General features: G+C 32.2%; 1 protein-coding gene across 1 annotated transcript; it reads right to left on the bottom strand.

The window, feature by feature from the left end:
• Positions 1-1,791: 1,791 nt before the first annotated feature.
• On the bottom strand, positions 1,792-5,420 carry LOC114390569 (zinc finger protein GAI-ASSOCIATED FACTOR 1-like). The gene is made up of 4 exons (XM_028351343.1): positions 4,784-5,420; positions 4,132-4,528; positions 3,804-4,021; positions 1,792-3,245 (listed from the first exon to the last, which is right to left on the bottom strand). The coding sequence occupies exons 1-4, from the start codon at positions 4,902-4,904 to the stop codon at positions 2,446-2,448; spliced, it is 1,536 nt and encodes a 511-aa protein (XP_028207144.1). The 5' UTR covers positions 4,905-5,420; the 3' UTR covers positions 1,792-2,445.
• Positions 5,421-16,096: the final 10,676 nt, after the last annotated feature.

The raw sequence follows: 16,096 nt of genomic DNA, 5'->3' as shown, positions 1-16,096 counted from the left end.
TGACAATGGACACGATATTATAATACTCATATACCCACACTTTTAAAAAATTCTCGTATCTAAATTTATATTTGCGTGAATAATAACTTTAATATATGTGTTCATCTTTCCTGTTCAGTATTAAATATTAATCCATACTTATATCAATTTATCACACTTTAATTAATATGAAAAATTAGGGAAAAAATAATATTGTTTGTTTGGTAGAAAATAATAGTATTGATTAAAAATACAATAGTAGTATTTTTAATATTATTTTATTACTTGAGATACTGAAATAATAATACTGATAACTTATATTGACTTTTAATATTAACTTTTATTAGTTGACATACTGAAATAAATTCTTATTTAATTAAAAATAATAAGCAATATTCCTCAGTTTTATCCTCATAAAAAATATATTAAAAATGGTTAGTAAAGCACACTCATTTTCTTGCTTCTTTTAAAAAACGTTCGTTTTCTCTTTCAGCTATTAAAAGTCAGTCCAATATTTTCCTTTCTTTCACACTAAGTTATAATGAAAAAGTGAGACAACCACCATACGAACACTCAATCAAGCATCCAAGTTGGACCAAGAGTCTCCAGCTCATGTGCTAGGCATGGGGCATCCGGAAATACTGCATTTCTATATCTCTATTAATCTCCACATGAAATGTATTTAAACTTTAAATTTATATATATATATAAAAGAATTAATAACCTTAACTATGTGTTAAGTGAAGATTAGTGCGAGTACTTAAGATGGTCTAAATCACCAAATAATTTCTCCTATAAGACCTAAAAATCCAACTTAGTCTCGTATCAAAATTTGTTAATGTATATTTATTATAAGGATACTAATAATATATTTTTCATAATATTCTCTTGAACGAACACAAATTTTAATTGATGATTTAAAATACTAGTTAAAAATTAAATATTTTAATAGAAAATTATTTATTATTTTAAAAATATAAAAATTATTTAAAACTTACTTCATCAAGTAATTATAAAGTATTACGTTTATTATACATTAAAAAACAAAAAATTATAAGATAAATACAGTATAAATGCACAAGTATAAACATATAAATGGTTTAAATTTTAGGAAAAATATTCAGTTTTTGAAAAATGAAAATTATCATTTGAAACTATAACTGAATTTTGAGTTGAAAAAGAATTTTTAATATAAAAAGTAATTAAAATTGACGTTTGAAAGAAAAATAAATATCAGTATATAATAATTTAAATATAATTAATAATTTCTACTTTTAAAAAAATATAAAATAAGTATCATATAATAGTGAAGTTACAATGTCGCCAGAAGAAAGAAAATACTCCCCGTATAATAAGTATCATATGTGGTGCTTATTAACGGATGTTTTCAATTAAGAAACTAACAAGGAAAAAAACTTTATTAAAAATACAGTAATATTATAGTTTATCCTTAATTATTAATTTAATTTTTAAATAGTTCAATTTGATCTATAAATTATTAAAATAATTAATTTGATTTTTAAATTTTAAAAATAAATCATTTTGATTCTTAAATTTTTAATAACTTAAGGACTTGATTTATTTTTAAAAATTTAAGAACTAAATTGAACCTTTTAAAAATTTAAAGACCAAATTAAATTATTTAAAATAATTCAAAAACCAAATTGATAATTAAGCTTATAATTTAATATGAGCAATTTATCCTCCTCATGCTGCCAAAGAAAAAATTGTATCCTCCTCCTAATCTTCGATAAAAAAAAAAAAAAAACTTCCATTAATAGTAAATGCGTTCTAAAAATATGACACTCCTAATATCGTAAATGCTTGGCAATTAAATAAAGCTGCTTAAAACAGCAACTTTAACTACAAAAGGAAATACGGAATACAACAATTCTTCATGACATTTACATAAAAACACTACTTACTCACTAGAAGAATTCAATCAACCATTAACTACAAAACAATGGGGCGTACGTGGAAATCCACCTCGTTACAATAAATCGACAGTTGAAGAAAACTACAACATCATCAAAGTTTCCTGATTTATGCCAACAGCTACGAACCAAAGCATCCATGATCCAACGGCTTAATTCAAATTCAATCAACACTGTTGAGTATATCTTCAAACGTGCCACTGTCGCCATAACCTACGACAACCATATCAAAGTTCAAACCCTTTGGCAAAACACCCTTAATTGAACAACTACCCTTCATCCAGAGCAAGCATATTGTAACTTGTGCCAACTTTCCGTTTTCTAACACTAAATACAGTTTCTCTCCCTCGCATTAAAGGGAGCAACACAATCCTAAAAAGGCCCTCATTTGTGCATGTTGGTGCATTGCAACTAAAGATTCTACACAAAGACAACATTTTTAATTCTACACTGTCTTATATAACTTTTTGCCCTGATAAGTGCAGCTCTTGTTCTTTCTTTCTTACTACCAAAATATATTATTACTGCTATATCAAGAGCTACCTCCAATATCTTTGCCAGAAAAATCTCCATTGCCAAAGGCTGCAGTTACATCCAAACCACCACCAATAGATGTGATAAGTGCAGATAAGCCTCCACCAGCAGTGCCACCAGCAGCCATCCCCAATCCTAGAAAATCAAGAGTGGTGTGTTTAGGACCAAACATTGAGGGTGTTCCCATCATCAATTCCTTTAGTCCAGAACCACCATCTTCACATGGAAGACCAAGTCCTAGCCCTGCTGCAGGAACGGAGCCGCTCTCGGATTCTAACTGCTGCTGGCCCCATTGCAGGCCATTTTGCTGCCCCGATGAGGTCGAAGCCAAAGATGATGATGACACAATACCAAACCCACGAAGAAGGGAGGCGTTTGTGGCAGCAGCACCCATTTGAGCTGCCTTCTGCAGCAATGCAGTGGCTGACATGGCAGGCTGCGGTGGCGACGACACATACTGTTGGCCTCCTGTTGCGAAGATTGGTGAGGCACTGGTGGTGGAGAGGCAAAGAGATATGGCCTCGGATGATGAAGGAGCTGAGATAAGATCTGCAGGGTGTTCCGGAGGCCCCATGGCTCTAATTAAGTCACTGAATGCTGGTGTTTGAGATTGTAGGCTCCCAGATGCTGTTGAAGAAGCAAATAAACCCGCAAACACACTACTACTACTATTGCTATTACTAGTAGCACCGCCATTGCTTGTTGAGCAGGTGCTGTTGCTGCCACAGCTCCCACTTACAGCAGTAGCACCTTGTGGCTCCTCCTCAATGACTTGCGGGGGATTGGTTTCTGGCAACTCTGAAACACCACAAACAAAAATCAAGAAAAGCAAAGCAACAAAAACAACATTATTATAATGAACTACTATTATTAATTAAATAGGAGTAAGAAAGAAAGAAGATCAAAAGCAGCCACTTGAAAACACAGCAGACTCAGGAAAGTTGGTGCCTTTCTTTTTAAGTTTAAAGCTCAGAAGAAAACAACAAAATAATAGTTTCTCCTCCTCTATTAAAAACCCACTCCCCCCTTTCCTTTCCCCCCCACCCCAATAAAACAAACAAATCTTTTTCCTCTTTTTAGCTTTGAATCTCCCTTGTTATCAATTGCACAATTCAGATCACCTTTTAAGTTGTATATTTCCATTACTTAATTAGCCCCTGGAATCTCAGATCACTCCCAAGTCCCACCAAAAAACAATACCAGACAAAAAAAAAAACTACTATCCTCCAAGCTCACCATACACAAACAACAACAAAAACAAAACTTTCAATTTGTTGTCTGGTTTTAACCACATCACAGGCGACAAAAAAATAAATCACATGCTTTCCCAATTAAGGTATCAATTATCCAACGTACCTAGGTTCTGCGTCTGCAAACCACAGGACATAGCACTATTTGTCTGCGTAGTAGTAGTAGCCACCGTTGCAGAGACAGGCTGTAGCGGTGGCGAATCACCGGTTAAGGTTAAAACCTTGGAATCATTCTCCGAATTATCTTTCACAACAGCGTGAGATCTCACGTTCTCCTCCGCCAACACATCGCAAAACGCCCTATGAGTGATGAAGCTATCCCTCCTTCAAATCCCAACAACCAAACAAGCCTTTAGAGTGGAGCGGAGTAAAACAGAACAAAACAAATTAGACAAAACCAAGAGAGAGAAAGAAAAAAAAAAAAAAAAGGGAACCTGGAGAAAACGGTTCCACAGTCGCACTTATACTCTCTGGTGCCGCAGACTTTGGAGTGCGCCTTCCAATCGGACTGAACAGCGTACTTCTTGGAGCACTTGTCGCATTTCCACTTCTTCTCGCCGTGCTTCCTGCAGAAGTGCTTCTTGATCCCCGTCAAGTCCCCTAAAGCTCTGGCAGGGTCGTGGTGCACGCACGTGGGCTCGGGGCACACGTACACTCTCTTTCGCACCTCCTTGCTTGACCTCTGCCGCAGCTTCCACGGCAGGTTGTGGCCCCGCCGGTGAAGCTGCAGATTCTGGTCCCTCTGGAATCCCTTGTTGCATATCTCGCACACGAAACGGTTTGTTGCCAAGAGCGCCGTCGGCGATAGAGCAATCACCTCTGCCTCGGGATCTGATAAAAAAAAATAACAACAAGGAAATGATTCAATTAAATTATAAAATTAATAAGAAAACGATCCAATTAAAGTAGTGACCGACTCATACGAGTGAAATGAAATTAACAAGAAAATGATTCAATTAAAGTAACGATCAGTTCGAACGAGGAAAATAAAGTTAACTGGGACGAGTAAAATGGAGTTGATAGAGGATATGTGTGTTTGTTTGATTGTTAGATTGAGTTTGAAGTTAAGGTTAGTGTTACAGCTACCTGGCATGCCCGGGAGGTTTCGTTTTTTCTTTGGGACGGCGGGTTTTGTTTGGTGGCCGGAGGAAGAGACGCTGGCGGCTTCCCCTGAAGCTGTGGAAGCGTTGTCCAAATCAACCGGCATGGGAACCCAACTCTCTAGTCACAAACAGGGAAAATAAAAATGGAAATTTGTTAGGGGCATTAACCAAAGCAAACTTTTTGGGATGGATGGATAAAGTTTTGGTTTGGTTTTGGTTTTGGTTTTTGGTGTTGGTGTTGATTTCTCTTTAGGGATTCTATTTTTATTTCTATTTCTATTCTTTCTACTACTACTACTACTCTAATATCCACCGGTCAACATGCAGAGTTATTTCTCTATTTTATTTACCCTCGTTTCTCTCATTTATTTACCCTCGCCACATCTACCTACCAGCTCCAATAATAATGCCACCAAAATTTAACCTTAAAACAACGAGAATCCTTAAACAAAGTCCTCTTCTGATGAGTTTGCAAGTTCACACCCTAACAGCCACGACCCAGCGGAAACACTTTTCAGCTTTCACACTTTACTAGTTAACTTAACAACCTCCTACTATTGTTTTCTAATTTACACATTCCGAAGTTAACATGGGTTTTTTCTTAAACGGGAAAGGCAGCGATAGAAATTATGTAGTGGGTTTGATTAGTTTAGTTAAGTGGTAATGAAGAGGGTTAAATAAAGTTAAGGAAGGAGAAACTTTGTTTTTTATTTTTTGGGGTGTCCAAGTTGGAATCGTGGACTAGACTTGTGGAGGGAAATGCAAAATGGGTAGAAGAGTGGAGGAAGATTGTTTAATGGCACGTTTGTCGTTTAGTGGTGGGAGTCTTGTAATCCGTATTCTGTAGAAACCGACAGATACAGACAGATAGACAGAGCAGAAGCGCGGAACAATGAATATTGGTAACAAAACAATTTTCTCAAACAAATACACAAAGTCAAAGAACCCACGATGGCCTTCCACTGTTTTGCACCACTGTCCATTTGCCACGTTTACTTTTTCTTCTTCTTCTTCTTATTGTTGTTTTACATTCGGTTGGATTTCTTTGTGATCTTTTCTTGCACTGGTATACTAACTCCACGGTTAATAAGAGTCCTAAGTTATTTTACATAAGAGTACTTATGTTTGGATTTGATTCGATTTTAAAAAAAAAAAACTCATTGGAATCAATCTTATAAAATATATGCAATTTTGTTTGATTCGATTTTTATTTAAAATAAAATTTAAAACTAAATCAAATTATTATTTTATTGGATTTTGATTTTTGTGATTTTTATTGACATATTTTTTTTATTAAAATTTATATACTTTTTCATCTTTTAAATTAAATTATACTTGAAAATTGTTAAAATAATCTATAAAATTTATTAATACGTTAAATTTTTTACAAATTTTTTATCTATTTTAAATCAAATAATCTTGAAAAAATTATATGAAAAAGAAAGTAATACACATTATATAAGTTTCATATTAAGAAATACAAACCATAAATCAAATAAAATTAACCAATTAGAGGGGAAAAAAATCATTCAAACAAATCCAAAAAGAAATGATTTTTAAAATATTAGTTAACATGATTTAAGTTATATGCTTACATATTTAGTTTCACCTTGAAGAATTAGTTATAAGGTGAGACTTCATTTTTATGCTAAAATAAACATTTAAACATAATAACATTACTTCAAATCAATTTTAACAAAAAATATTATTATAAAATTGATTTTATCAATATTAATTCAAATACAATATAATATGATTTAAGCTCGGTAGATTTAAGCCATATTGTATAAACTTTGTTATACAAAATGGGAATACAAAAGTCATAAAAAATGAGCTTGAAGAATGAAAAAAGTAATTTTATATTATAAAAAGACAATTGATTATAAAATTGTCTATTAAAATAATACTAACAAAGAACTATCATTAAAAAAAGTGCATGAATTGCACGAAATAGAGTATAATGCTAGGACTATTTTAAACAAAATTTAATCAGTAAAAGTTATAAAAAAACAGTATAGTGTACTTTGATAAAAATAATCCTTCATCTCTTTTTTTTTTATATAAAAAAAAGGTTTTATCACATTTATTATTTTCATAACAAAAAAATACTAAAAATGACTTTCAATTAAAATGTTGTCTTTTATTGATGTTAGATGAATTAAGCATTTGTTTTTTTAATATATAATAAGAACGGAGTTAATATAAAAAATAAACAAATAAAATGTTAACTAATGTTTTAAAAATATTAGTTAAGAAATTTAATAGTAGAAATATTGTTATTAAAATGCAAAAAATATATTATTTATGATTCTTTTTATACTCTTTTATAATTTGTATAATAAATATATTTTTTTTAATTTCTTAATCATTATCTTATGGACATTCAAATCGTTACCCATAAACGAAAGCTTAAAGTAAAAAATAAAAAAAATCGGCATTTATAAATGCTTCTTTCTTAGTCAAAGGCCGTACATGGATCTGCCGGCAGATGCACCTCTTTATGTTGGGTATCGTATCGAGTGGCCTAGTACACACACCCCTTACAGTTGAATGCTACTTTATTTTGATAAATTTCTACAACCATTGTGTATGTCCATATTGAGCCACCTCATTAAATTTTGGAGAGTAATATATATTTTTGGTTTTTCATTTTATATTGATTTTTATTTTTAGTTTTTCATAAATTATTTATTTTATTTTTAGTTCTTGAATTTAACCTCAATAATTAAGTGATGATATGACAAACATAAATTATAAAAAAAAATTGTTTAAGTTTCTAGAAACTTTTAGTTTTACAAATTTTTCGGTGGACTAAAATGTTTATTAATGATAATACTAATTTATCACATTTTTTCATATTTGGGGATTATATTTGATTTTTTTTTTATCTTTTAGGGAATATTTTTGTCATTGTATCGCGCATTCAAGGACTAAAATAGTTATTTATCTAACTTTAAATTTGTTAAAATCTATTTATTTAATATCAGTTCTTTCATATATTTTTTAAAAAAAGAGTGTATGTTCGCCTGAAAATTAATTAAATATGATGAAAAGTTAGAGAGGTGAGGAGAGATCGATATACAAAATTACATGGGTGGAAGTAGGCACGAGTTGCATGGGCTTAGCAATTAAAAAAGGCCCAAATAAGGAAGTATGTATATTAAATTCAGGCACTGTTTATTTACAGCCTCCATTTTTTCTAGGTACACCTCCAATTCCCCTTTTTACATCCTAATTACCCATTATACACTTTTTCCTTAAAGGAGTACACCCCTGAATACCCATTTTCTTTTCTGAAAATGTCTTTTTAGAGTACCATATATCTATTTTGAAAATATATTTTTGGAACTATATATCATGACTCCGAAAATATATTTTTATAATAGGTATATGTTATTTCAAAAAGACTTTTTTTTATAGTAATAAACTTAAGATCATTGACATTGTAAATGTTTATCTTACACTTCATGTTTATTAGTCTTATTTTTATCTTATCATAAGTGTTCTTTAAACCATATCTAAAATCACATTTTTATTCTATCTTATATTGTTCTTTAAACCCTATTTTTGAACTCATCTTCATTATATAAATTTCAGTTATCCTTCACAAACTCTTGTATGAGTTGTTCATCGCCTTTGATGTAGTATTTGACTATGAACTTTATTATGTATCCTCCATCAAGGCTTGCCATCAATTTGAACTCATAACACACCTTCTTCAATGTGTCCAACTATATATTGCCTTCATCTAATGTATAGTGGTACACCTAGTTTTCTTCGTCATCACATTTATCTTTTTGTTGATTCTCATATCATATTCCAATTCAATGATTCATAAAAGGATAATATTTACAATTAATTATAAAAAAGATACCAAGAAAAAATTGTATTTTTTTTATACAAAAAATGCTCCATGTGCTATATAATTGCTTCATAAATTTTAATTTTAATATACTAGCTATTAAAAAAAATTTACAAAATGAATCAATATATATATATATATATATATATATATATATATATATATATATACATGAAATCATTTAAATGTAACTCTTAAAATAGTCATTACAAAAGTTAATTACTTTCAGTTATAAAACAATTTACTATAGGATGACAAAAAAAAAAATATGCATATTGTCAATATATATTCTAATTAAAATATTATTTAATTTTAAAACATGATGAAAAAATTATAAGAAACATATTATAAATTAAAATTTAAAGTTAAACTTAATTTACCATCAACAAGAACGAGCTTCTTAATGAATCCTGACACTCCATCTCCATAGATTTTAACACTCCTAACAAAGTTTGGTATAACTTTTGGCATAACATATTGCCAAAATCATATTTTTTTTCTCTATACCATGAGGTGAAGATGGAGTTCAAAATAAGGGTTTAAAGAATAATAAAGATAAAATAAAAATAAGATTTTAGATAGAGTTTGAAAAACACTAATGATAGGATAAAAATAAGACAAACAAGCATAGGATCTAAGATAAGCATTTACAACTTCAAAGATCTTAACTTTATTACTACCAAAAGTATCTTTCTAGAAGTATATATATATATATATATATATATATATATATATATATATATATATTGAAAATGTATTTATGAAACTATAATATATAATTTCGAAAATATATGATATTCTGAAAAGATATTTCTGAAAAGAAAAATGGGTTCCAGGAGTGTACTCCTTTAAGTAAAAAGGATATAATGAAAAAAGGGGGGTTGGGGTGTACTTAGCGAAAACGGGGAATGTAAATAGCAAGTGTCTTAAGTGGGTGGTAAGGTGGCTGGGTATCCCCGGGTCTGCTATAGGATTTCCTTCTTATATTTCATTGATGGGCACCGGCTAAGAATTCTTATTTTTTTATATTATTTAAAATTATTTGATATTTCATCAATTAAATTTGTTTTGACGTATAATATGTTTTTCAAAATATAAGTAAATATTGACAACAAGATTACATACCTATAAATACTTAATTTAATCAAAACTTTACATGGATAATCATCAAAATGATATCACATAATGCAATGACTGGATTTGCAAACTTTACCTTTTATAAGTAAATATTAAGGAGAATAAATGTAAACAAAACTTACTCCCTGCCCATAATTTTATACGTGTTATGATTTTAACTCTTATTTGAAATTGACTTGTTTATAAGTTAGTATATTATAAATTAAGTGCATATAGAGCTCATCTAAGTTCGTTTTCTTTTTAGTTGTTTCTATTAAGGTTCATGAACTTAAAAATTGTGGGGCAGGAGTAATTTCTCTAATTTTTCATTATCATTGTCTCTTTATTTCTTCATTGCTGTGTTCCTCACTATGCAAACCTTCATTGTTTTTAAAGGGGTATTTAAATAAAGCCAGCACCATTGTGGTTTTTACTATCTATGCTTGTTAATATTCGATTGTGTGCATATTTTTCTTAAAAGATTCCCTATTCCTGATCCATTTTTTCTGTTTCCATACTCGGTATATATATCTTAGTAGTAACAAATAGAGTATTGGCACCTGGTGTGCATGTGCCTGTTCATAAACACAGAATTTAACTGTTTTCAGCTTTCAACCCTACTACAAACTAGAGCTGATTTTTTTTCTAACAAGTGAAACAAAAAAATTATGAACAATGTAGATTCTAATATTTTCAAGGAGTAGGTACTAGCTACTCAACGCTTAAGCTCTGATCTATTCTCCATGCATCCAAATATTAACTGTGTCTCTGACTTAACAACAATACCAACACTTTGCGAGCATACTGATTTAACTATGTGTGTGTTTGTACAGGAACATAAAGGTCGCTACATAATTAATCCCCATGAAATTTCATGTTGGGTCTCACTATTGGGTCTCACTATTGCTTTTCCAACTGGGTCAAGATATATTGTTGATTGGGTGTTTAAAATTTTTTGTTGTCAAAATATAATTATTCAAACTAAATAGAGGCCACTTTATTTTATTAGATAGAGCCTAGCATATCACAGTATATATTACATTAAATAAGATATATGATTATTGAACATGTTAATAATATGATGTAAAATTATTTTAATTTAATTAGAAATTTTGAGTTCAACTTTTAAATATAACAACCACATTAGATAATTAGAAGAGAATTTTACGGTGCATTATAGTCTTATTTGACTTGACCACACTCTAGACAAAAAATAACGACATATGACATTGAGTTTCATTCAAAGTGGAAGACATGTAAACCAAACCAGCTAGGACATTAGAAAAATTAAAATCACACTAAAAATATTAATCATGAAAGACAACAAGGGAATCCACTAAATGCTTAAGGATCTAAACTCCATAACTACTTAGGTACAAACCTAGAACTAACATAGAAATAGTTTGATTTGATTTCAATCTTGCACAAAACGAAGTGCGACATGGACCGTATATATATTTTGATATTATTAGCATTGCTATTGGGAGCTATCACTATGCTGCATGGCGCTGATATAGTGTCACTGTCCTGATGAGTCCTTCCAAAAACTATATCATAATACTATCATTAAGAAGCAAGAGGTTTGCAAAGGTTTGGAACAAAGGGTATCTGCTTATGCTTTGAATGTTGGGAAATATAAACCTGGTAAAAATGCTGTATCAAATCTTGTGAACAGTGAAAACTGGTAAATAGGGGAATTTTGTTCAAAATGCAACACGTATAAGGAGAGCACATTCTGGTGCGATGACCTTGTCAAATGAAACTAGAAAAGCTTTACATATAAGGAGAACACGTATAAGAATGACTAACCTATAAGGCTGCACCTTTGCCGGACAACCCCAAATATATAAATGCTTAATGTTTGACTTTTTGTCAGTCCAAAGTTCATAAGGGATTTTATTAACTACTTTACTTGACACTCTGTTAAGGATATAAGCTGCGGTCTTTAAGGCTTCTTCTCAAAGTGACTCTGGCAAAGAAGAATGACTAACCATACTTCTCACCATATCCTTAAGAGTTCGATTTCTTCGTTCTGCAACACCAATCATGCTAAGTTTGCCTAGCATAGTGTATTGCAAAATAATTCCACACTCTTTGAGAAAAAGCGCAAAAGGTTCTAGACGTTGTTCTCCTGATCCATCATATCTAACATAGTACTCACCACCACGATCAGATTTGACAGCCTTAATTTTCTTTCCAAGTTGAAGTTCAACTTCAGCCTTGAAACTCTTAAAAACGACTAGGGATTGAGACTTCTCATGTATCAAATAAAGGTAACCATATCTAGAGTAGTCATCTATGAACGAGATAAAATATTGTTGCCCATTCCAATAAGGTGTTGGAAAAGGACCACAAATGTCCGTATGTACCCGTTCTAAGATATCTTTAGCTCTTTCGGCACCTAATTTCCTTATGTTTGTTTGTTTTTCCTTTATGCATTCAACATAGACTTCAAAGTTTGATAAATCTAAAGGTTCAAGAATTTCATCCGACACAAGTCTCTGAATTCTCTGTTTAGAGATATGACATAAGCGTTTGTGCCATAAAGTGGCTGAATTCTCTTTTAATTTCCTTTTTGTACCGCATGAATTTGTTTGCAGTATTTCATTATAGGAACAATTAACATCCAACATATATAGATTATCAATTAAGGAACCGGAACCAATCAAATTCGAATTTTGGTAGAGACTAACTTTATTATTTCCAAATGAACAAGAAAAACCAAATTTGTCCAAACTAGAAATAGAAATTAAATTCTGTCTAAAAGACAGTACAATAAAAGTCTCAAACAAATCCAAATAAAATTCAGTCTTTAAATGCAATCTAAAAGTTTCTATATGAATCTTTCATCATCACTTGACAGTCGGCTCCACAGGCAACCCTGCATGGTTACACTTATGTGAGTAGTAGCACCAGAATCTACCCACCAAGTATCTTTAGGTACAAAAGTTAAATTAACTTTAGAACAAACAAGAGCAAGAGATTTACCTTTCTTTACACGCCATGTGGTGTACTTGGGACAATCTTTCTTCATGTGTCCAGACTTCTTGCAGAAGTAGCAAGGTAAATTCTTCATCCTTGTTTGGTTTCTTTTGCTGAGAAGACCCTTCAGCAGCACCCTTAGTTTTCTATTTTTTTTATTCTGAGAGGTGGAGCTTAAATGAGCACTTTCATATCTGTCTCTCTGCAGCCTCTCTTCCTCTTCAACACAGTGAGATATAAGCTCATTAAGAGATCATTTGTCCTTCTTAGTGTTATAACTCACTTTGAATTGCCCAAAGTGTGTAGGAAGTGAGACATTTCCATTATGTACTCCCTTATATTACTAAATGCACGAGCAAGTCTTCACCAAGCTCTAACTTAAGTGCTTTCAGTTTAGATGCCAAGTTAGACATTTCCATTATGTACTCCCTTATATTACTTTTGCTCTTATACTTCATGGAGATGAGTATAGCAAAAAGGTTACTGGTCTTCGCCTTCTTATTTTTTGGCAAAGTACTGTTCAATTTCATCAATAAATTTCTTTTCATTTTTACCCTCAGAAATAGAGCCTCGAAACGCTTCTGGAATAGAACGCTTTATGATCATAATGCACATTCGATTGGAATGATCCCATTTTTCAATTTTTACCCCATTGGAGGCTTCCGGAGTGGAAGTGGGTCGTTCCGTTCTCAGTGCCAAATCTAAATACATACAGCCGAGAACAATTTCTACGACTTTCTTCTAGACCTTAAAATTTGTCTCATTCAACATAGGGATATTGTTCACTTGAGCATATACATTTGCAGCACTAGCAATAGAAACTGAATAATACTAAAAATAAAAATAAAAATAATTACAAGCTCACAAATAAACCAATAAGTTATATAAAACATATACATAACAAGACATGTACAAAATAGTTCACATAACAAACCCATCACAAGATACCCAACACAAAATTAATTCATAATCTTTGGACAGAGAAATTAATTTTGTAATTCGTACTCTCAACGCAATGATCAAATATTGACAATATATTCTGTCAAATCATAATCTTTCTTTGAACCGACTATAATTCACATAAAAATACCTTATAATTGTCATACATTTATCATCACAAGTACAAAATTATTTGACCAAATTGCGTCTTTCTTTGGGCTGAGCACAATTCGCATAAATAATTTTATACTAATTGTAACACCCTGAAATATTATTAGTAATTATAATTGATGTTTAATTTTATTTATTGTGTTGTTTTATCCATGTTTTATTTCAAGGAGGTGAATTTAGTTATTAGAAGGGTGTGGGCAGTTAAAACTCTAACTTGTCAAAGAAGCCTCTCAAGGAAGCTTCTCAAAAAAGCTGCCTGAAGCTATCTTGGTAAAAATGTCCTCCTGTATTCGTTAACCGTTGGATCATCTCGAAATTTGGTCTGGAGGTTCATAGGACAGGTGTCCACGATCAGACCGTTGCGATCTGCAATATGACTTCTGATGTGTTCGAGACGCTTCCTTTCCTGAGAGCAGAAACACTTGAGTGTTGCAAGCCTTATTTTTCGTGTAGCCTTGGAAAAACAGCCTTTCCTTTCTCTTCCTCTTCCCCAAAACCATTTCCAACGTCCCAAGCTTCTTCTCCACCACCCACAACCACCTGTGGCCGCCACAAGCTGCCATAGTTGTCCATTGAAACCCCACACCGAGAGGAACCCTTTAATCGAAGTGAAATCTTCCAAGCTTGTCTCGAGGTTTCAGTAGAGAACGAAGCCCAATCTGACCTTCATGGTTTTCTTCTAGGTAACCATGATTTTAAGCTTGTTCCTTGGTAGTTTAAGCTTATCTTTGCATCTTTTCTGACTTTGGAACCATCATTGTATGTTTTACGCTTCCTTCAAAAAACCTTAGAGAAAGAGACTTTGTAAAAGTTATCTTTTTATGAAATGGGTGTTATTTTCATGATCTTCACTAAACCTCGGTCACATTGGCGTGATCGAAATTTCAAAATGATGTTCCTTTCGTAAAATCTGAAACAACCCTCAGCCCTTTCATGTAGTGACATGAGTATTTGACTTAGAGTATTGTTGTTAACTTTATTTATGAAATCCATAGTAATTTCCTTCGTTTTGGCGTAATAGAGACTTGCGTTGGACCGACAAGCGTGAATGAGAGAGAGACCTCTAAGTGACGCAAAGAGGAACCGACGGGAAGCTCACGATAGGTGATGTGAGTATATTATAAATTTACCATTTTTACACCATGGTTAGGGTCAGGGAACCTAGCTATGAGAATATATGTCTATTCCTGTTGCATGCTGAAATTTTTTCTAAAAAAAAACCATGTTTTTGACGAATGGGATGCGATATATATATTGTTGATGAATAAAATTATTATCCTTATTTGACTTGTGTTATTTGAAGACCTGGGGAGTGTGAATCTCAGGCATGAAAGATATATGTACATGCGGAATGTGACTTACTGTTGATGTTGCTATTAATGACTTTAAATGATACGTGGTGAGGTTGATATTTATGATGATATTGATTTGAGATGGTGTTGCTAATGATGATCATGTCAACATGAATTGATGTTATTATTGATGATTATGTTAATATGAAATGAGATTGTTGTTGTTGTTGATAATGTCATTGAGATGAGATGAAGTTTATGTTGAGAATGATATTGAAATGAAATGTTGATGATGTTGGAAATGCATTGAGATGATGCATGTTGTGTATGTTCATGGGGGGTGCATTGACCTTATCGGATATCCCTTGTATGGGAAAATAGAGTGGTTAAAGAGTTTAAACATCTATAAGGGGATGTTTAGGATCTTTAATTCATCCATGGTCATTGTACTTGATGACGCCCATGTTTCATACGTTGGATGTTATGTATGTTCGTGGGGGGTGCATTGACCTTGTCGGATGTCCCTTGTGTGGGAAAATAGAGTGGTTAAAGAGTTTAAACATCTCTGAGGGGATGTTTAGGATCTTTAATTCATCCATGGTCATTGTACTTGATGACGCCCACATTCATATGTTGTATGTTGTGTATGTTCATGGGGGGTGCATTGACCTTGTCGGATGTCCCTGGTAGGGGAAAATAAAGTGGTTAAAGAGTTTAAGCATTTCTGAGGGGATGTTTAGGATCTTTAATTCATCCATGGTCATTGTACTTGATGACGCCCATGTTTCATGCCTCATATGACATACGAAATAGTATAAACTATGGCACTATGTACTTGTAGTTCCTTATGAGGAGGACTACTTGTACTAGGGGGTGCGTCTCTTGGTTTGGGAACTCCCTTGTGGCCCAGGCTGATTACCGAGGGGGGGGGGGG

This window comes from Glycine soja, chromosome 16, assembly GCF_004193775.1.
Source record: "Glycine soja cultivar W05 chromosome 16, ASM419377v2, whole genome shotgun sequence".
NCBI lineage: Eukaryota > Viridiplantae > Streptophyta > Magnoliopsida > Fabales > Fabaceae > Glycine > Glycine soja.
This window is presented reverse-complemented; position numbering and strand designations above follow the sequence as displayed.

Excerpts from the sequence above, each read along its gene's own strand:
- LOC114390569 (XM_028351343.1), bottom strand. The coding sequence starts at position 4,904 with ATGCCGGTTGATTTGGACAACGCTTCCACAGCTTCAGGGGAAGCCGCC. Across the intron at positions 4,529-4,783 it reads AAACCTCCCGGGCATGCCAG|ATCCCGAGGCAGAGGTGATT; the intron begins GTAGCTGTAACA and ends TTTTTTTATCAG. Across the intron at positions 4,022-4,131 it reads TGTGGAACCGTTTTCTCCAG|GAGGGATAGCTTCATCACTC; the intron begins GTTCCCTTTTTT and ends TGGGATTTGAAG.